Source organism: Saccopteryx leptura, chromosome 3 (genome assembly GCF_036850995.1).
Source record: "Saccopteryx leptura isolate mSacLep1 chromosome 3, mSacLep1_pri_phased_curated, whole genome shotgun sequence".
Taxonomy (NCBI): Eukaryota; Metazoa; Chordata; class Mammalia; order Chiroptera; family Emballonuridae; genus Saccopteryx; species Saccopteryx leptura.
Window position 1 is genome coordinate 287,130,796 of NC_089505.1, and position 22,427 is coordinate 287,153,222.

Genomic DNA, 22,427 nt, shown 5'->3' on the forward strand with positions numbered 1-22,427 from the left:
GGAGCTATGCATGGGGGAGATCAGAAGGGCGGGAGGCAGGGGCCTCTGAGCTGTGCTTATTCAGGGCCAGGAGGAGCCCATCCCCCTCTCTACCTGTGGGCAGGGGGCAGCTCTCCAGCAGAGAGAAACATCACCTCTTATCTCCCCCTTCAGCAGTCCCCAGGAATGGCGCATAAACCACAAGTCATAGCAACAGCTCTGGGCCAGCTGTTGGACGCGAAGAGCACACTGGGGTGAGGGGTTTGGGGGTGGGGGGTATAAAAGAAAGCACTTGACCCATCAGACAGCAATGGGCACATCAGAGACATGAGCAGCCAGGCCGGGGCAAGCCAGGTACCAGGGCTGGTTTGAGGTGAATCCCGCCTCCCTTCTCTGCCTTCCCATCCACAGCAAAGGTGCCTTTGAGGCTTGGGGAGGGGCCACCTGGCAGCAATCTGGGGAGGGTCCACGCTCATTAAATCTCTGTGGGTGGCGTCACCCTGACAGCCAGGGTGGGGGAGGGTGGAGCCAGCAGGAGTGATGTGTGGTTCCTAGGGAGGGACACCTCCCTGGTCTGAGAGAAGGGTCCGGGGCAGAACGGCGAGGCAGTAATTACAGGAGATGTCCTGCTCAAGACACTAGTGAAGGGAAGCCGGCTAGAACACCGTGTGGCTTCTTGGCACTATTCCTGGCCTGTTAATTAGGCGTTTGGCAAACGCAACCTGTGGCCCGGCTGTCTCACTCACACCCTGTCTTCTGGCCAAGCTGCTCCTCCAAGAGCCATTTCCGAGGATGGGGAGGAAGGGTCCTGCGAGCCTCCCAGTGACGGCAGCATCTCGAGAGCTCAGAGAGCTGTGCCGGTGGCGCTGGAGATGGACCGGGGAGTGTCAGGGGAGGGAAGTTTCTGTATTGCACATTGACTGTCCCCTTCTGGACAAGTCACCCCCAGCAGAAGAGTCGCCTGCTGCCCCATCTCCAGAAATGAAGAGTTTTAATATTCAGACCACCCAGATGAAATGTCATGGCAAATTTGATAAAAACCAAGAGGAAGTAAAATTGACACTGGGGGATGGAAGGGGCAAACAGATGGAAGGTGAAACCAAAAGGCACCGAGCATGCTTGGTGGGGCGGGAAAGGACACCATCACTCCAGAGACATGTCATGACAGAGGGACAGGAATGGTCCACACCAGCTTCAGGCTCCTCAGAAACCAGAGAGATGCTCGAGTCCAAGCAACTAAGTTCTCAAGGCTTTTCAAGAAACAGGATTTGATTTGCAAGGTGAATGAGGGAGGAGGTTCCGTGACTTCCAAGTGATCATCCAAGTCCTCCAGCGCCTCATTGCCAAATCCCACCTAGGTCTCCCCAGAGCCAGGAAGCTCTGTGCAGAATCCCCTTCGTGCCCTCTCAGCCCTGGAGCGCTCGCTGCTGGTCCCTGGGAAGGAGGCAGTGATGAGGACCCCCAGGCAGCTGGGTTACAGAGCCAGAAGAGTGGGGGAGTTCAAGGAGTCCGACGACTGGTCCCCACTGCTACTGCTTCTGCGGTGAGCCTTGGAGCAGGACTCGGAGGGCGACGCGGGAGACTCCTGCTCCAGGACGCTGGGATAGGTGAAGACAAGGTTCGAGGTGCCCGGAGTGATGGCGGGTGTGGAGGTCACCACGATGGGGGTGTGCAGGGGCTCCTCCCCATAGAAGCCCCCAGCGATGCTGATGGGCTTGATGACAGAGCGCTGGGCCTTGTCCAGCCCTGCCGACGAGGACGAGGGGCTATCCTCTTCCAGGGGCTCCTGTTTCACCACGACAGCGCCTACTCCACCACCTCCACTGCGCAGGGGCTGCAGCCCGGAGGCCGGGGGCGATCGGCGCTCCTCGGGGCTGATCTTGCACACGGGCCCGTGAGCCACCAACATGAATTCCAGCTTCTCCTTCTCCTTCTGCAGCTCGGCGATCTCTTTCTGCAGGCCTGACTTTTCCTCCTCCAGTTCCTCCGTCTCCTACAGGAAAAAGAGAGGGATGTAAGGGACAGCAGCCTGCCAGGGACCTTTTTGGGGTGGGTGGTGGTGGTGAGGGTTCAAATCCAGGCAAGCACGGGAAATCCAGCAATGTCTTCAGAAGACCAAATGTGAAAGCAGCCGGCTCACACCTGGCCGTAGTCCCCACTGGTTGCGAGTCACCTAGATTCCTTTTCTTTCCTAAGCTCCAGATTGAGAAAGGAGGTGAGGTGGCACAGAGGAAAGGTAAACTATTACCTGGAGTTGCCATGACCGAGGGCTTCCTTTGGGCCAGGCACTGTGTTAGCATTTTACAGGCCTTATCTCACTCAATCCTCTGGCAGTTCTTTGAGGCAGGTACTATCATCAACCCACTTTGCAGGTATGGAAACAGATTCAGAGAGGTGTGTCAATTTGCCCAAAGTCACAGAGCCAACAGGTGGGTAGCCCAGATTTGACCCCAAGGTGTCTGACTCCAGAGTCCAGAGCCCATCTGCAGATGCGTACACACTAAACTCCAAGCTGTCTGACTTGGAGTTTAGCAGGGGAGACTGTCTGGACACACAAGCCCAGCACACTGCCTGGCTTGTAGGAAGCGTTCAGTCAGCCCTGGTCAGCTCATCACAGCCCCTCTGCCCTTCTCTGCTGATTTCAGAAGCATGCGTCCCAGGACTCAGAGAACCCTGCTCAGCATTCAGTTCAGCCCTGCGCTTAACGGATGAGGAACCTGGCAGAGCGGGCCTGTGAGGACGCAGGGTCCAACTGCAAGGGCCTCAGCCCCTCCTCTCACACAAAGCCAGAGCAGCAGCACGTGGACGTGGAGGGGTAGTCGTGGAAGATGAGAAGGTGTGTGTCACCCGCCTCCTCCCCACTTTTCCCTTAACATGGGTTCCCGTTCAAGAACGAGATGACACGGGGCCAGAGGTTCACTAACTGGAGTACAGCACATGCTGGAGTAAGAAAAAAAGTTTCCATCTGTCTCAAGGGTCTGATGAACGTCATGAGCTTGTGAGAGGTTTCCTGTGGAGGATGTGGCTCAGGGGCCTGGGCGGCTGGGCTGGGGCAGCGGGGGAGTGGCTGGCTGGTGTGAGGCTCCTGGGGCAGGGAGGGGAGGGAGGCAGAGGGCGGCAGGGGCGGGGCTGCTCTGGGGCTGGCGGCCAGGGGCACCCCAGGTAAACCCGGAGGGCCTGGCTCCTTGGAAAGTTGGCAGAGCAGAGGGCTCTCCTGGGGGTGGGGGTGGGGTCTCCCCACGAGTGCTGATCACTCACAGATCCACCTCAGCTGGCAACAGAGAACACCCACTCATCCTCCCCAACTTGAACTAACACGTCCACGGGACATTAGTACAGGCATCACAGAATTCACGCCGAACACATGCGTATCCCCACGCGAGGGCTGCAGGCTAGGCAAAAGGCAGCTGAAGTAGGTGAAGGGCACCTGGGGGGATGAAATAAAGTGATGGGATGGACAGACAATGTGTGATTTCCAAAGCCTTGTCCTGGCTTGTCACTGTAAGGACCACCAACAGTCTCCCTCATCTCCTCCTCACTTTGAGAACTTCCTACCCAGAAGAGTCAGTCCTAGCTTCGGGCTTCCCCCACACAGCAGACAGCCCTTCCTCTAGAATGAGGCTCTGGAGGGAGTTAGGTTGAAAGTCTGATCTGACGTTGGTCACATCAAACTTTCAGGCAGAGCCATGGGCCCCCAGGTGTGGGCAATTAGGCAGCAGGGGAGTGTGACTTACAAGGCAGAGTGAGGTACCAAGGGCCCAGTGTCAGGCTCAGAGAAGAGGTGGAGAATCCACCTGCTGGTGAAGGAGGAGAAAGCCCCAAGATAGTACAAACTCAGCCAACAGGTGACCTATTTTTGACACCCAGAGGCATCAAGACCCCCGCAGAGATGCAGGAGGCCTGACAGTAGCCCCCCCTGCCCTGCCCAAACCGGGCCACTTAAGCCAGGCTGGGCCACTCCTGCTGGTGGCAGGGACAGGCCGGCTGGAACCTGGGGAGCAGCCCTGTAGGGGCAGGTCTAGGCTTGCCTTGGCTCCCGGCGGCACCGGGCAATCCCGACATCACCTGCCATCTGTCACCCGGGAGCCACAGAGGATCTGAGAGCAAAGAATGCTCAGGCCCTGGGTGAGAAAGAACCCTCGGCCCAATGAGGATGTCCAGTTCTTCTCTCTCTGGGCCCTGGCTGGTGCCAAAGGCCAGCTCCCTCTATCTCTTTCTTTTCTTTGGTCAGGCCAATGCTACCCTGTGTGCATCTCCACTGACTCAGCTGCAGGCCACTAGCAGTCAAGGAGAGAGTGGGAGGGCCAGGAGCCCTGGGTGCCCACGCCAGGCAGAGCTCCTCACCGCCTGCAGCTTCTCCGTCAGCTCCCGGCGGCGGTTCCGGCACTTGGCTGCAGCCAGCTTGTTCCTTTCCCTGCGGATTCGACGCTTCTCCTCCTCTTCAGGGGACAGCTGCAGGCCAAGGCAGAGGATCGTGGTTAGGTTCAGTAAATGGTTCACCAGCTTTTTGTTTCCTAAACTGCATTTTAAGTAGGGCAGGAAGCCCCTCTGGGACTGGGGGAGGGAGGGGAGGGGAGGGAAGAAGGCTAGAGAAGTGTGGCCAGGCTCAGAGGGCCCTGAGCCTGCAGCTCATTATTGTCTGGCCACCTAGGAGAAAACTTAGAGCTGAGCCCACCCTGCAGGTGAGGCCCTGTCTGAAGGGAGGTCGGGCAGCAGTGGGTCTGGGACGCACTGGCCCAGGCACGATGGCAGCAGCATTTGTCCCGTCACCCCCGATTCAGTGCCGAGGCCACAGAGGAGCCGGGACCGCTTCCCCCAGAGAGTCCCCTCACATCAGCCAGGCTTGGCCCCACCCACTAGAGCAGCTTCTTCCAAACCCAGCTAATTACTCCTCCCATTGCTCTGCCTGCTTTGCAAGCCTCATTATCCTCATTTTGTTAAGTAGCTGGGCCCAGAGTAAGAACCACCTAGGGGGTTGTGGGGGGTTGTTCTGTTGCTAGAGGGACCGTCAAGGATGCTACCCCACTCCCAACTTCCTCTGCAGTGCCAGCTGCTCACAGTTCAACCCCGAGGACCCAGCCGTGTCCTGACACAGCGCTAGGCTGGACAGGATGGGCGAGAGGAGGAAGAGCCCTCAGGCGCAGTGACTTCTGCTGCCCACCACATCCGCTCATTAAACAAGCAAGCACCTCCCATGTGCCAGGCATGGTTTGAGGGGTTTGAGATTTATCAGAGAAACAGATGAACAGAAAATCCCCCGAGGAGCTCATAGTCTAGCTTTTTACAAGTAGGCTGGTTAGGGGCCTGTGACTCATGCCACAGGGCAAGAACTCTGCTCCATTCAGCAGTGTGCTGAAGCTCTGTTTACATAGAGCCCTCCCAAGGTTATGACCTAATGCCCCTTGCAGGCAGAGGGGACACAAGGAGATGGCTGTGGACCAAGGCAGAAGGCAATTCAAAAGGAAAGACCACCCCATTCATTATCAGACACTGACGGCACACCTGTGTGCCAAGCATAGCAGTGGAGGCTTAGAGGATTCCTGGGGAAGAGGACCTGGGTCCTACACTCTAGGACAGGGGTGCGGGAACCTTTTTGGCTGAGAGAGCCATGAACGCCACATGTTTTAAAATGCAATTCCATGAGAGCCATACAATGACCCATGTACCTTACATATTATCCAATAAAAATTTGGTGTTGTCCCAGAGGACAGCCGTGATTGGCTCCAGCCACCCGCAACCATGAACATGAGTGGTAGGAAATGAATGGATTGTAATACATAAGAATGTTTTATATTTTTAACATTATTATTTTTTTTTATTAAAGATTTGTCTGCCAGCCAGATGCAGCCATCAAAAGAGCCCATCTGGCTCGCGTGCCATAGGTTCCCGACCTCTGCTCTAGGACATTGGGCAGGTAAGTCAAAGCTACTTTTAGAGGGGCCGAGAGAAGCTACCCCACTGAGGGATGCCCCTGGCCACCCTATGAGGGGGAGCCATGCCCTGAGCAGGGCCCATGCAGAGTCCCTGGGGTGCTCCCTGCAGGTCTGCTGCTGTGAGGTCCTGTCAGCCAAGCAGAGCACAGCAGCATCGGAGAGGACAAACCCCTCCCCATCTACACTAAGGTGGCCCTGTGGCCCCACGGAGCCAGAGCTCTGTATCTCAAATCTCCAAACTTTGGCACAAAACCGTGCCAGTCCACCGCTCAGATGAAGTCTGAAGTCTCTGAGGCCATGTGGGCACAGACAAGCTCGTCACACCTTCTCAGCTTTCAAACCCTCCCCAGCAGCTAGAGTGCAGGGCCCCGAGGGAGATGGGAAGCCCTGCAGGCTGGGGAGACTTCCAGGGCCTCCCGGTGCTCCGCTGGGCCGTGTGCCCACCTCTCTGTGTCTGCCCTGGGACGGCCCTCACCCCCAGGACACTCCTTCACCTCCTTGGCTGCCCCACCCCCCTGGGAGGCAGAGCCAGGACCAGCTTCTCTCTCACTGTGACCGTCACTCCTGCAGCGGCCTCCAGGTGGGATGCACCGTGCAGTCCAGCAGGTGACATCCCTGTGCGTCCTCAGGCCTCTTCCAAAGACCTGGTCCCACAGTCGAGCCCTGACTCCACTTTTGCCCCTTCAAGCCCCGGCCTCAGTTCCAGCCTCTGAAATCCTGTTTAGCCCAGAGAACCAAGGGCTCCACATTCTACCTTCTGACAGGTATCCGGCCAACTGGGAGCGAAACACAGAAACAGCATTTCCGGACGGCCCTGGACATATCACCAAACCTCGAGCCTCAGGTGTCCCACGTATAAAATGGGATTCCCAGGACCTGCCCTGCCTGCCACGTGTCTGTGATGATCAGATGTGATGCAGCAAGAGCCCTCTCTACACTAGAAAGTGCTAGAAAGATGATGCAATGCAGAGGTCTCCTCTCTGGTGCTTTTTCTGAATCCTGAAAGAGTCTAAGTGGACTAGAGACCCAGAGTCCACAGACTTGCTGCCTGGCTGACGTCACGAGGCCGCTTGGCTGAGGCCCTGAATTCTGGCTGCTCCTAAACCCGTCTCAACCCAAGCCCTACAGAGCCACTGAGAGAGTCCGACGGCCCCACTGCAGTCCTGGTTCAGGGCTCCCCTTGAGGCCCAGCCAGTGCCCTCATCGGAAGGCTGGCCGTGGTCCACTCTGGCCTTCCTTCCCCCTTGGCTGCTTCTGGACAACTCTTGGCCTCCTGATTGGCCTAGACACCTCTTCCCTCTCTGGTGAGGTCTGGGGCACCTTGTGGGAGCTGTCGGCATAGGAAGTGTTCAGGGTGGTGACATCAGCACGGTTACAGCTTGAGTGTGTCAGCACCACGGTGTACCCACCCACAAGCCACACACACACCCTCCCCTCCCGGCCTCCTCAGTCACAGCCACTGGCCTCAGAGGGAGCCTTGGGGACGTTCTGGAGCAGGGCAGAGACCAGGCTGGCTCCTGGCGACAGTCCCCTGCCCCTGGGGGTGGGGGTCAGGAAGGCAGAAGCGAGCTCCAGGGAAAAGACCCTAGGTCAAGAAACCACAGAGCCTGGTGCTAGGATGCTACCGCCCAGGCTTCCTCCAAGCTGCCGGATGACTGTCTGAACTCTTAATTGACAATGACGCTAAATAAAATGCCCCTGGCTCGCTCCCTCCCTCCCTCTCTCTTGAAAAAGGAAGGAAATTTTCCAGACAGATTGTCTTAACGCACGCCTAGCTGGTGTAGTGGGAAAACCACAGGGCTGGAGGTCAGAGGAGGTGGATTCCAGTGCTGGCCCTGCTCTAACTTGTGTGTGACCCTGGTCAGGGGGGCCCTTCTCCTGTCTGGGTCTTCGTTGCCTCATCTGTAAAATGGGTACAGATGGAAAAATTTAAAAGCTGGTCTCCAAAATCCCTTCCAGATATAGACTTCTCAATTTGGCGTGAGCTAGGTCCAGCAAACAAAGCGTGTGTTCGGCACACCCTGCTTTGTTGACCTCATAGCCCCGGAGTCCCTCTCACAAACCTGGCTGTCCCTCAGGAGTCACCCACGGGGAGAATCCAGCTCACCAGTGACTGTAGAGCTCGGCACCTGGGGCCCCCTGCAGGAAGCACTTATAAAGGACATTTCCAATCACTGCTACTGCAATATTTACAACTGCAATTATGGACAGCAACAGTGGGGGGACTTTTGGCCACTGGCTCCAGGAGCAGAAGCGCAACAGCAACTGAATGCTGCGTCTATTACAGCATCTCTTAAACACACCGTCCCATGTCGCCCTGCGCGGGTCCTGCTGTCAACAGAACAAACCACCATGCAGTGAATACAGGGCCCAGCTTTGCCCTCAGAGGAACAGGGCCCCTGCGAAAGCTGCCAGCTCCCTGGAGAGTGACCTTGAAATTCTAAATATCTTGGGTGCTGTTGGCACTGGATCCACGATTATCCACCGGGGACCGTGCTTGTCTCGGAATACTGTGGAGACGAGGATCCCCGAGTGGAGGGGTGCCTACGCTGTACTGGAGTTCTCCAGGTTAACACGTCATCTGAAAAAGGGGTTCCACCGCTGACGCGTGTTCTCTTCCCTGGACTCAGGGTGGCATGGCGCTGTAGGGAGAACGCCACGCAGGGAGTCCAGGGACCCGGGTTCTAGTCCAGCTTCCCACTCAGGCTGAGGGGCCCCAGGCAGGTATGTCTGGGCTTGGGTTGTGTTGTCTGTAAAGGGGGAAGAGATGGGGCGCTTTGACAGCTCCTTCCCTCCTTTCTAGCATTATGCATGATTCTGAAGGCTCTTTCAGAGTCAGGGGGCCGTCACCATCCTGGCTCACTGCTGATGCTGACAGTGGACCTTTTGAGGGTTGGGTGGATGCCACCGAGAGAGCCCCCCACTTTCTGGAGTCCCTCCCAGCCAGGCTCAAAGCGGAGCCCCGTGAGGAAAACAAGGCTGATGTCTGACCTCTCAGCCTTACCCCTGGTCAGCTGAAGCGGCTGCACAGGCTCCAGGTACCCCAGTCCCTGCACTTCCGGAACAGGCATTCCATGCACTTGAAATGGGCTCCTGATTCGAGGGGAGGCCTGGGACACCGAGGAGGAATGTGAAGGAAGTACTGGCTAGAGTGTGGCCCTTTAGGTCTGCAGGGGTCAGGTGGAGGGGGGATTGTCTGCACCAGATACTGGAAGACAGTTGAAGGTTAATCCCAAAAAGCTCCTGGCCAGGGTTCACTGACTATTTGTCCTGTGGCCACTCCGCCAAGGATCAGAGAAGGACACTGCTGTAGGCAGATCCTAACAGCCCTTCCCACTTGCTGACACCACACCACTTACAATGTGCGTTCCCACACACGACCGCATTTGAGTGGCAACAAGTCTTGGCTGGCAGACCCCAGAATCCTCATTCTGCAGCTGAGGAGACAGACTCAGAGATTCTCAGGGACACGAGTGAAACGACAGAGCAGGACCTGACCCTCAGGTCTCCAGCTCTGCCTGCAGTGATGACTGTCATGGGCTCCTGGCCCCAGTTCCCTCTTCTCTCCAGTGATCCCAGAACACTGACCCTGCTCCCCACCAGTCTGCAGAAAAACACCCTGGGTAACAGGCCTGAAACCACCGACGTGGCTTTTCTAAGGCTGATCTGAGCTGTACCTGCTCATCTCTCCTCCTGCGACCCACGGTGGTCCCGATAGTCTTGATGACACCAGGTCTTGGGAGGGCCATGTGCCCAGGGACAGAGGCCAGGCCCGGCAGGGGGCTGTAGGGGTGTGAGCGGGGGTACGGGTTGGACATGGAGGTGATCACTGTGGGCTGCACCATCCACTGCAGGTCCTGGCTGGTAGTGATGGCGTTGATGGTGGGGATGAAGGCACTGCCCGAGCCAGGCATATCTACCCGAAATTTCTGAAACAAACAGAAAAACAGATTGAGCCAAGAAATACTGAACAAAACAGAACAAGCAGAGACAGAGGCAAAAACCAGCAGAAAGCAGGGTCAGAGCTTGAGGGACCGAGGTCAGAACACCAGTGGGCTTCCACGGACAAGTCCTATACAACCAAGAATTAGGGGAGTCTATTCCTGGGGCCCTGTGTCTGGTTGATGCCCTTAATGAAGTTCTGGAAATTCCATTCCTAGTGGTCATATCCCAAACGACTCCTAGGAGAGATGAGGTCCCTAGCCGCTGACAAACAGCAGGTCTCCTCTGCGTCTCTCCAGGGTAGCATGTCCACTACCTGCAGGAGGGCAGGCCTCCCACCTGAGCCTCTGGGTCACCTGCCAATCATCCCCCAGGGTAGCCACCCAGGACCCCTGGAGGAAATTTGCATACCAACAGCTTTGGAGCAACAACAATCACCAGGAAGCTTATTGTGCCTGCTTTTGCTACTTTACAGACAAGATCAGAATGGGGCGGTGACCCCAGCAGGGTGTGCTCAGGTCCTTGGAAAGGTGTCCTCCCTTTGCTGCCAGACTTCCCCTCGCTGTTCTCAACCTCCTCCTTGCAATGTTCACTACCCACCTTGCTTGGGATAGACATGCTGTGCCTCTACCTATCTACGTATCTGCCTGTGTTCACAGATGCACCTGTGGGTAACTCTGATGCTGCTAACTCAGACTTTGCTCTCTTAATTTATGCCCAGACCACGCTGCAGAGCTCTCTGGAACATGCTGCAGGAAGCATTCTGTTTAAAATATAAGATGATGACAGAGTACATAAGCTAAACTGGGCCCTACTCCTCAGCAGCCGGGCTTGACCTTTCTTCAGGGCAGCTACTAGAAAGTGAGAGAAGGAGGGAGAAAGGAAGGACACCTCCCACCTGCTGCTACAGCTTTCAAGGAAAAGGTCCCCTAATGGAACCCTCATCCTCAGAAGATTCCTGTTTCCTCAAAAAGATTGTGTAAATCCCTTCTTCCCTAATCTGGTGGGTAAAATGATGACAATAATAATAACTAACATATACTGAGCATTTACTAAATGACAGGCACCACGGTAGTGTTTCACCCAGATTACTCATTCACGCTCCCTCACAAGGTAAGAACTGCCATTATCTCCATTTCAGAGGCAGAAATTTGGGCGTAAAGGGATTAACCTATTCCAGGCCACCCTGTTAATAAGCAGTGGGGTGAGATTCAAACCCAGTTCAGCCCGACAGGGCCCAGTGCTCTTACACGCCGTGCTGCAAACTTCTGTAGCATAACTTCTTCCTTCCTCCAAACCCAGCCAAAGTGCTGGTATCCACCCCTACTGCCTCGGCCAGAGCACCAGGTCCTCACAGCCAAGGGTCTCAGACAGGCAGACATTCCCTCACCCCTGGAGGCCCACAGGTCTGTCTGTCCCCAGATGAAATGGCGCTATCATCGGCATGCATGCTATAGCACTGCCTCCCTCCCCACCCCCAACCCCCTTCTGGCCCAATCACACCAACCAGGATTAGAAGTATCAGCAGCAATGGCAGCTGCCACCCTCACTGCCTCTGCCCTTGGTGATGACACCCTAGGCTCCTGCTGTGTAAATGAAGTCAAGCCTGGCGAACCTCACTGGACCTGAGAGAGCTGAGGACCCTTCCTTGCTCCCCTTCCAGGGGCCGTACCCCAGTCTGGGTGGCTGAGTGTGGCTGCCTCACTGCCCAGAAGGCCTCGGGGCCCCAGGCCAAAGGCCTTCAGTGACGAGTGGCCAGCACAAGGGATTCAGGGCTTCCATGAGGAAGGCTACCCAGTGCAGGGAATTCTGGGATTCTGTGAGGGGAGCTGCCCGTTACAAGGGGTTCTGTGTCACCTCGGAAGGCAAGGCCAACTGGGTGTTTTATCAGGAGCCGACTGAAAAGAAGGTGTATGTGGGTAGAAGTGTGTGTGTGGGTGTGTGCGCGCGCGCGTGCGCGTGTGTGAGCGTGTGTGAGTGTGTGTGTGTGTGAGCGTGTATGTGAGTGTGTGTGTATGTGTGTGTGTGAGCGGGTGTGTGAGTGTGTGTGTGTATGTGTGAGTGTGTGAGTGTGTGTGAGTGTGAGTGTGTGAGTGTGTGTGAGTGTGTGTGAGTGTGTGTGTGAGTGTGTGTGAATGTGTGTGTGTGTGAGTGTGTGTGTGTGTGAGTGTGAGTGTGTGAGAGTGTGTGTGAAGGAGGGAAGGATTCCACTGGGAAATGAGGAGGAGGACTTCGAGGAGGCAGAGGACTGAGAACATGTGCAGAAGCACGAGGCCTGGAGAGCTGTGTTCTTCCTGGGCCGTGGGACGCAGGGTGGGGGCAGGAGTCAGCACTGCCCTGGGAGTCCGCAGGCCTGGGTCTGAGGCCTTGGAAAATCACCGAGGACTCAGTTTCCCTGCCTGTAAGTGGAAATCCTAACACCAAACTGGCTGCACTGTCCTGAGGATTAGATTAGTAGCTACTTGTAATCACAGGCTATAAAAGCACCCCAGTGGCTCTCAGCCCTGCCCGCACATTACAATAGTCTGAGGAGCTTCTTAAACACCAATGCTGGAGCCAGCCTCCCCATTACAATTCTAAAATAACTGGTTTGGGGTGGGGTTCTGATAAGGTATTTAAAAAAAAACACCCGAGGCGATTCTAATGTGCAGCCAGGGTTGAGAAATGCAGCTCCCAAAGACTGGAAGGCAAGGCAGCAGCATCGTGTCACCGTCTGTCGCCACCACCAGCACCATCACGTCACTGGGTATCACCACGGTGTCTGTGCACCCTGCACAGGCGGCTCCAGGGAGAACTGCCAGCTCCCCACTCCCGGGAAGCACCCAGCATTTTTACTCCATTTCCCTTCCCAAGCCGGGCTCCGGGTGCGAAAAGCACCCGAGGCATCCAGCACGTGATTCAGTGTGACCCTCCACCTCTGCAGGGACCTGTCAACTTTCCTCGGGAAAAGCACCCAAGAAATTCACTCCCCATTCCAACCAACAAAACAGCTCCCGTTTCAGTCTCGGCGGGGCAAGCAAAAAACCTGAAGCTAAGCTTGGACAGTGAGCTCCCTGGGAATAGTGGGTGACTCTCCATGCCTTGTGGGGCCCCCTAGTCCGCTCACTCCGTGATGGCAGGCCACAGAATGTGCTCCCTGCCACCAGCCTGACTCCTTGCAGCAAAGGCTTGGTCTAGACAAAACAAGAAAGCAATAAAAGCAAGACAGTGGGTAATGACTACCTCCAAATGCATGTACAACTTGTTTGAGAGGGAGGCAAAGCCATTTGGGTAGCACACTGGCTCTCCATGGCAAGGAAGAGTGTCCCACCGCGGAGACAGGGGCTCGGATAAGACGGCTGTTTGTCCCCCAGAGGAGCCTCTCGGACACACAGGTTTCAGTGACATCTGGCAGATGTGTCTTGTCTCATTTCAGAAAGTATTATTCAGAGAGCGACACATGGGTAGGAGAGAAAAGGTGACGCTAGGAGTTTGTGGTCCCAAAAGTCAGCCCAGTATTCGTCTGTACCAACAGACCCACGAGTCCGTCAGAGGTCACACTGCAGATGAATCGTGGTTTCCTATGAATGGGCTGACACTGAACAGAAACTAAGACAAGGTTTCCCAGGTGCAGGCAGTAGGGGGGTTTGAGCCCTGCTGCAGCGCCAGCCGTGTGCTGGGGGGACGAAGAGCTGTGTTCTTCCTGGGCCGCCGGACGCGGGGTGGGGGCAGGAGTCAGCGCTGCCCTGGGAGTCCGCAGGCCGGGGTCTGAGGCCTTGGAAAATCACTGAGGACTCAGTTTCCCTGCCTGTAAGTAGAAATCCTTACACCAAACTGGCTGCACTGTCCTGAGGATTAGATTAGTAGCTACTTGTAATCACAGGCTATAAAAGGGGGGGGGGGGACCAAGGAGGTAAGCCAGGACCTCACCTGACTCTCCTGGGGCTCTCCAGCCCCCCTGGAAGCTCCATTTCTAGGGACAGAATCGAAGATGCTGGATGCCTGTGCGGCATTCCAACCTGGCAGAGCCTCCAGATGCCATATTTAACTGTGCCGTCCTGTCCATTTCTGGGTGGGCAAGAATGGGACAAACTGGACCCCACTGACCTCTTAGAGAGCTTGGCATACTTTTGCTTTAAAAGGCCAGAGAGTGAATATTTTAGGCTTTGTGGGCCATACTGTCTCTGTCACAACCACTCGAGTCTGCCACTGTAGTGTGAAAGCAGCCACAGACAATGTGTCAACAAACAGGCAGCCTGAGTGCCATTAAACCTTATTTATAAAAACGCTTGGGCCATGGTTTGGGGACTCCAGTTCTGGAGGACCATCTTCATCTATGCTTGAGTTTGGGGGGAAAGAACAAAGAGAGGAAACAGAAGCAGAAAGCCAGACCTGAGGTATTCCTCCAACCCAGGGAGACACGGGAGGGGCTCTCGCCAGACCCGAGGTATTCCTCCAACCCAGGGAGACACGGGAGGGGCTCTTGCCAGACCTGAGGTATTCCTCCAACCCAGGGAGACACGGGAGGGGCTCTCGCCAGACCTGAGGTATTCCTCCAACCCAGGGAGACACGGGAGGGGCTCTCGCCAGACCCGAGGTATTCCTCCAACCCAGGGAGACACGGGAGGGGCTCTTGCCAGACCCGAGGTATTCCTCCAACCCAGGGAGACACGGGAGGGCCTCTCGCTCATCAACTTGCTCTCCAGACCCGGAAGCTGAAGTCTGGACCCTTACACGCCTTGTTGTGAGTCTTTGGCATCAGCACCTCCTTTCCCCTGCAGCACCCTGGATTTACGGGCACTGTGGGCTACGCAGTAAGGAAGTACATGTGTCCTTGTCCCACGGCCGGAAAGGACAGCTTGGAACAGAGAGCCACCCAGCTTCACCAGATCAGAGAGGTCTCTGCAGCCCAGATTTGGGAAGATGACCCTTCTGAACTTTACACAAGGGCCCTGGATTCAGAAGTGAGGGTTAGCCCCACAGCCTCCTGCAGAACTAGGGTGTGGGCTCCCATTCCCTGCAGCCATGGATGGGGCAGGGCTCCGCCAGCAACTCCTGAGCTGAGCAGAAATGGCACTGAGATGAAGCTGGGGCTGGTGTTCTGGGCCCGTTCTCCTGGCCAGACATTTCTCCGTCAGATTGTTTCTAGACTGAGCCACCAGCATTCAAGCCATGAACCCCATGAATGCCTGTGACCTCTCCCCACGAGCAGGCAGGTATGATTGTACCTGTCTGGGAAGGGATGGGGTTCTTTCTCTTTAGATAGAACCCCCCTTTTTTGTTTCGATTCCCAGCACAGGAAAAGGAAAATTCCAACATCCCAGGCGTCTGGCTCAGGGGAAGAGGAGAAGGTAAGCACAAATGCTCCCTCATACAACGCTGGGTCGCCCTGATGAGGCCCACCTAGTCTGACTCAAATGTCCTCTATTTTTATTGAACTCAGGTTGTTCCCCAAAGCTTTCTATATGGAATTCAACCGATCTTCACAGATCCAGCATTGAATACCACTTTGACCTCTCATTCCTATCTGAGGAAAGCTACTTATGTCACCATGGAAATAGTTGCTAATAACTCATAGTTTCCCCAAATTTTACAGTAGAAAAACACTATCTCGGGTAAACTGCCTCCTCTCAACTTCCTGTTTTTGGCAGGTTCACTTGAAAGAACCACGCTATCCTTTTTTACCTGTCAGCCAGGATAAAAAAAAAAAAAAATCAGGGAAGAAAAGGAAAAGCAAGGAACTGAAGTAAGAGGCAGATACAGTTATTCTGCCAGGTTCCCGTGTCTTTCCTCCCAGGACCATTCTGGCCAGAAAACCCACTCCAAAATATAGGGAATTCTCTCCACTGTCCTGTGGACACCTTTTGTGCCTCCAGCAATCCTCAGACATATCTTCACTCTATGGGAAGGGCATGCCATCTCCCCTATAACCACAGCAGGGTGAGCTTGGCCAAGTCACTGCCATGTGACAGGGTGAGACAGTGCTGGGCCAGAGGACTCTTGTATCTTCCCTCTCCAGCCCAGTGAGGTGCAGAGGGATTGAGTTACTAAGTGGGGTTTGGGACAGATATATTTGCCTCAATAGGGGCAGCTGCCATCATTTCGAAATGGTGTGGCCAACAAAAATACTATATAGAACATGAATGAGACACAGCCACAAAGTAACAATGTCTTTTTCTTTCTTGCAACAAATAGATCAGAAAGTTAGCTTCCTGAATTCTCAAAACCAGTATTTTTATTCCTGTTTGAGAGAGAGAGAGAGAGAGAGAGAGAGAGGGAGAGAGAGAGAGAGAGAGAAGCAAACAAAAGCCCTAAGGTATAGACGGCACAGGCGCCTGCTTTGGTATGCCTCGTCCTGGTGACTGCTCTCCCAGGCAGCCCGACACCAAGACCAACAGGATTTGGGGTCACACTCTGCTTTGAACACAGCCGGACCACCCAGACCTTATATGTCAGAGGTGGTTCCTTATATATCAAATCCCTTGATAATTTCCAACTATCAAACTTACCCTCAAAGGACAAAGATTTGTTAGCAGGAAGGATTTCCAAAAGAATTTGCTGAAGGCAATTCCAAAAGAGGGGCGTTGTAAAACCCTTCTGAGTCTGACTAATAGCCCCAGCATTCAAATAAGTATTTAGTCTCCTCCAGGAGCAATTATGAAAGGACAACAGGGTATAAGTTCTGGTGTGTTTGCATTAAGCTAGAAAAGAAAACAAACGAGGCACCTAACTTTACACTCACCTTGAATAATAAGGCAGAAATAAAGTAATGGAAATGCCACGCAGGGGTCGGGAAAGGAAGATTCACTGCCACTCACACAATACATGACTGCTGTTTCACCCCATTCCCTCTGATGAAAAAGTGACGCTGACTTCCACCATCAAGAATCAGCAGAACAGACAAATTCTTGGGATAACATTTTGTTTGATCCTAATCTACAATAGACATCTGTAAGCTCAAGGCAAAAAAAAAACAAAACAACAAACAAACAAAACAAAAAACATACCTCCCATCTTCCCACCAATTCTGAAGACCACCCCCCCACCACCACCAAAACAATTCTCACACAAACAATTCAAGAAAACAAGCCTTGGGGATTTGAAGACACTGTGCCCACACAGGAATGAACAGACATCAAAACAGGGAAAGAAAAATAGCACTCCTTTTCAACCAGGTTTTATTTTAAACAAACAAACAAAAAAAGTATTTTTTTAAAACTGCATCTCAAAGTCAAGCAGTTCCTTGTTAACCGCTGTTAAATGTATGCCATTTATTTGCCCTGAACTAAAAAGAAAAAAAATCCTAAGAATTTTGAAAACTCACCAAGTTAACTCTCTGGAGCTGGAAAAATACATTTCCCCAGATGGTTCTTCTAAGAATGTCCGGTAGGGGGCACTAGAGAGGTATGATTAGGGCTGACTTGGGAATCACAGTCATTTCTGGTAAAAGTTCTTTGATGTGAGGAATGTCCCAGCCTGGTACAGTTGGCAAAAGTTCACTCCGGGAAATTCTGTGTGTGTGTGTGTCTGTCTGTGTCTTGGGAAAGGGTGGTTGCTGAAGATGAGAGGTAGTCTGGTATTCCTTGATTCCAAAAAAGAACTGTCCCCTGTGATTCATTTTCACAAGTTATCTAAGGAACAAATGCAGCCTTGGAAAAGTTCTGGGTCTTGTTTTTGTTTTGTGTGTGTGCGTATGTGGCTTTTTTTTGTTGTTGTTGTTCATTAAAAGGGGGCCCAGCTGATGAAAACAAGTTATGAAATGACCTATGTTTGTGTAACTGGCTGGGTTGCGTAATGCTCAGGCACTGAAACCGTAATAGTCGAGCAGCCAGGCAGGGCTTATATCTGGTAGGTGTTTTCCTAGGAAAGTCAGGAGAGAGAAAACAACAACAACACAAAGAAAAAGCCAGGAGGGGGAGGTGTGTGCAACTATTACTGACAAAACAAAATCACCAATGACCAACGTCTGAGATTAAAACTATAACTGGAACAGGAAATATTTCTCATGCTTCAAGTTCCTGTCATATTCAAGAATAGAGGTTTTAACAAAAAGTTATCTTCCTCCCAACCCTCCCAGTCACTAGAACTCATGACCCTGTTAAGATCAAGCTTTATGAAGCTTGAGAGGAGAAGAAAGTTCTGGGTTGAGTAAACAGCAACAAACATCAGGAATATTAGACCCCACAAACAAAGAGATCAGGAAAAAATAATTTTCACTTGCCCAAGGAAAAACCAGAGAACAGTGGTTTACAGTGATTGGTCCATTGAGACGCCATAGAGGAGGAAGGCCCATCTTTAACTGCCAGCAGTCTCCCCGTAAAGGAAGCTGAGAGAAATAAAGTGATTATAGGTTTTATCTAGTATGTAATAAAGTTACCTCGAGATTGGGTGGGGTCATAGACTGTTAAGTAACCAAAGCCTCTTATAGTGAGTCCTTAGGACCATAGAACAGCTTTGCTCAAAGGCAGAGAGATGATGGATGGAAAGACCCTCCCCCCACTCCACCCACCCCCTCCCCACCACAGTGGACAGGTTGGGAAACTTGTCTGAAGTGGCATTACCTTGCCAATCCCTCTCGTTTGAAAGGTATCCCACCCAAGCTGCTGGGCCAAGGAACAGGCATATATTCAAGAACCCCATGCACTAGTTATTACTAATTGCAAAATCCTCATGTGTTACAGCATGCTAGGAATTAGCCAACAGCTGCTTTTTGCTTTGGTAATGAGGCCCCATTACACTCTGCTGGACTGAGTTCTCTTCCTTCTTCCTAGCACTGGTTTCCTGTCTGATTTTCTTCCAAAACAGGGAATTGCCTCCGCTCATATCCTGGGCTCAAAGCCCTAGTGACACAGATTATTCAATCGGGGCACTGGTGTCCGGTCTGACTTCCTATCCAGGCCCTAGGGTTAGAGCAAAGCCAGGCGGCAAGATTGTCATATTTCAATGATGACTGTCACAGGAACGGCAGCCAAAGAACAGGCAAGAAATCAAAAGATTCCTTCCTGATTCAGGAAGGAGAGGGACGTTAGGGGATTCGCTGAATTGGAGGGAATGGGTATAATGACTAAAACCCCTTGCCTAATGATATTTGGATTCAATACAAACCACCAACGGGGCTGGAAAGCAAACAGTATCACTTTTACGATAAGACTTTAAACTCATTGCCTTGGTGCTCATTATTAAGGGTAGACTAACTGCAACCTCCGTGCACAGACTAGGCTCTCTACAGTGGGTGCTTATGGGGAAACTAGGAGAGGTAGAGGGAAGACACAGAAAAGCCATTTTGGGGACTCATCATGTGTGGGTAATCACTTTGGAACAAGGTGATTCAGATCCCAAAGAGAACCTTGTTTCCATTTTATTCTCCCACAGAGTCCATCTCTCCCTGGAAGCCCACCCCAGCCCCTCCTGGCTGGCTGGCTTCTACAGACCACTGCCACACCAAAGCAATGCTTGCTGCAGCCAACTTGGCTAGAGACTCTGCAGATCCTGACCAGTGGGCTTTAGTTTATGGTGTGGTGGCTTTGTTAAGCCAGCTCTCTCACAAGTCTGGGGGGTTGGGGGGCACCCCACCAACATCCCCCCCCCTGCACCTTTCTGGTATTTATAGACACACAGATCACAAGCACAATCCCTCCAGTGCAAACCAGTCCGGCTGCTTTAGAAACAAGTTGTTTTTCTATTTCCAGAACCACCCAGGAGCTTAAGCGAGGTCTCCTTCCCCTCCACCTCTCTCTGTAGGCATCCTTGCCCAGGTACCTCCACTTCTTCAAGGCACCCCTTCTGATGCCAGTGCAGGCTACTGCTCTGACCCTACCAGGAGATGGATGGGCACGGAGCACACAGGCGCCACCCGGAGCCAATCAAGGCTGACCTACTCATTCCTGACCTTCGCACCTGATTCCCAGAGCAGCAACCCTCACCCTCATTCCGGGTTACTTGAAGGAGCCCAACCATGTTTCCAACTTCCCAAGCTCTTTCGGAAATTAACTAAGACTGGTGGAGAGAAGAAGAGGGCTTTCCCGTAGGAACAGGGTCCCGAATGTCTGGAGGAGGGTGCGAAGATTTTTTTTTTCCCCACCAAGGAGAGAGAGGGAAAAGGGGTGGAGGATTCTTGGGAGAGGAGGTAACAGGCTTGGTGCTCAAGGAGCTTGTCTGAATAAGATGTAGTATGAAGGAAAGGGTTTGTTGGTTTTCAAGTCCGCTCCTTGCTCCAGTTTTTAAAAAAGAAAAGTGATGGAGACGAGCAGGACAAAATGAAAACTCAGAACTTACAATGGTGGCCCGTAGGAATTTTCTCGCCAAGCCAAGTAAGAGAAAATTAAGCAAAATAGGCAATTGCAGCGAGCAGAAGGCAGGTGGTCCACCCGCGCCGCCAGGTGCACCCGGGTCCCGCACCTACCTGCTGGCCGCCGCCGCCGCTGGAGTAGGACTCAGCGTGCGCAGGAGAGCCGCTGCTGCCCCGGGACGAGGTGTCAAAGTTCCCGGGATAATCCTGGTACATGATCCGCGGTGGGGGCCCGAGAGGAAACAGGGTGGTTTTCTTTCCCCGCCCTCGCCGCGGCCACGCACCGGGTGCTGCGCGCTCGCTTCCTGCGGGCCGCGCCGGGGCTCTAGTCGGTGCGCCCGGGCTTCTCCCTTACAGCGGCGGGCGCGGGCCGGGAGGCGGCGACACCCCGGTACAGTGGCCCCTGAGCGCGGGTCGCTGCTCTTCTCTCTCGCTCTACGAGCGCCGCGGGACCGGTTGTCCACCCAGTCCCTCCCTCTAAAAAGTCAGCGCGTCCCTCGGTCCCTCCCCTGCGCGCGCCTCCCGCCCCCGCGCGCAGCCGGAGCCCAGCCGGGACCGCCGGCTCAATCAAAATTTGGAAATTCAAAAAGAATGGGAGCCAGCAAGTGACGCCTGCCGGGGCTGCGGATCCCCGATCTCGGGCAGAAAAAAAAAGATGAAAAGAAAGGGTTCCCGCTTGGAGAAACTTCTATTTCCTCCTTTAGAAAAGGAGCTGAAAATAAACTTCCTGTGGCCGCCGGAGTTTCGGAGCGGCTCGGACACTTGACTAGGAGAAGGCAGCCTGCGCCCGTCCCGCAGCCTGTGGGGTTCAAGCTGAGAGGGACGTAGTCCGGTTCCCTGCGCCGCGGCTCTGGCGCCCGGACTTGCACCCCTTCTCCGGCGCCCGCTCCTGGACCGGCCCGCCTCGCTCGTCAGCGTCTCTCTCTGTCTCCCCCTCTGTCCCCGCCGAGCGCCGCTCGCTTGCTTGCTGGTTCGCTCCGAGCCCCTGCGCTCTGCCCGAGATGAGTCACTACAATGGCACGAGTTCAACTCCACACTCTTTATTCTCCAGCCCCTGTACCATGTGGATACACTCAACGTCAACCCGACTCCACCTTGCAGGGAGGCGGGGGGAGGAGAAGGAGGAGGAGGAGGAGGAAGAGGCGCGGGAGGGGGCGGGCGCAGCGCTCCCCGCCCTGCCCGGGCTCCCGGCCGCGCTGACGCCAGCAGCACACCCCGCGCGAGGAAGGAAGGTGGTGGCGAGGAGGGGGGAGCAGCTGGCCGGCGCGGTTTGAGGGAGCAGAGGCAGCCCTAGCTCTGGCCCGCCCCCGCCCACCCCCCGGGGCCCAGCGCCCATGGTCTGTTCCGTTGGCGCACGTTGCCAAAGATGGTCATTTGCGTTAGAGGACGCAAGTGCGGGTTCCCTAGCTTTTGGGTGACGTGGAGTGAGAGGGATTCCCTTGCCGACTCCTAAGCGCGCCCGCAGCCGCCCCCCCCCCGTCCTCCCACATCCTGTGAAGGGGCGCGGGGTGCGGCCCCCGAGAGCGGCCGTGCGGGCCTCGGCGCCGGGTTATAGAGAATAATCACAGTCTTGAGGAGCGAGACGGGCGGTTCAGTGCGGCGCCACCGCGAGGCCGAGAGCTGGGCGCGCAGAGCCGCTGGCAGGGAGGGCGCGGCCGCGCGTGGTAGTCGGCGCCCTCCGCGGCGCCGCCGGGTGCAGTGGGAGCCCTGGGTGCGCGGTGTACCCGCGCCGCCCTGCGGCTGGGCCTTGGCGAGGCGAGGCGCGGCGCCACCGGGCGGGGCCAGCCTGCCTATTTTTCTTTCAGTGACTGGCTGTCCACTGCTTACCCCCACCTCTCTCTCTTTCTCCCTCTCTCTATTTCTTTTTTTTCGGCCCTACAATTAATTTCTTAGGAGAAGACGAAATTAACCAGTCAAGACATTCCGGCCGCCCTCTATGCCGGGCAATTAGGACGCATCTAATAGGAGGAATCCTATTAGCAAACTCCAGACTGTTACGAATTAAACACACACACATACACGTATACACACACGCGAGGAAGGAGGGAAGCCCGGGAGAGTGTGTGACCCAACATTGTCTTCTGCTGTTTTAGAGAGAAGTTCAAGGAGCAAGTAGTCCGGACTCCTAGGTTTTCCCACCTCACTGAGCTGGGCCGGGCGAGGTACAGGGTAAAGAGCACAGGCCTTGGAGTACCAACGCCAGGCTGTGCTATATTTAGGAGCTGTGAGACTTTAAGGAGACTCTCTTAACCTCTCTGGGCCTCAGGTTCTCTCTATAAAACAAAGGGGTTGGGGCAGGTAACCTA

General features: G+C 54.4%; 1 protein-coding gene across 1 annotated transcript; it reads right to left on the reverse strand.

Annotated features, from left to right (window-relative positions):
* Window positions 1-953: 953 nt before the first annotated feature.
* Window positions 954-21,272, reverse strand: FOSL2 (FOS like 2, AP-1 transcription factor subunit). Its single transcript, XM_066378621.1, has 4 exons — window positions 20,236-21,272; window positions 9,590-9,841; window positions 4,324-4,431; window positions 954-1,972 (listed from the first exon to the last, which is right to left on the reverse strand). Exons 1-4 carry the CDS (start codon window positions 20,335-20,337, stop codon window positions 1,454-1,456), a joined length of 981 nt encoding a protein of 326 aa, XP_066234718.1. The 5' UTR covers window positions 20,338-21,272; the 3' UTR covers window positions 954-1,453.
* Window positions 21,273-22,427: the final 1,155 nt, after the last annotated feature.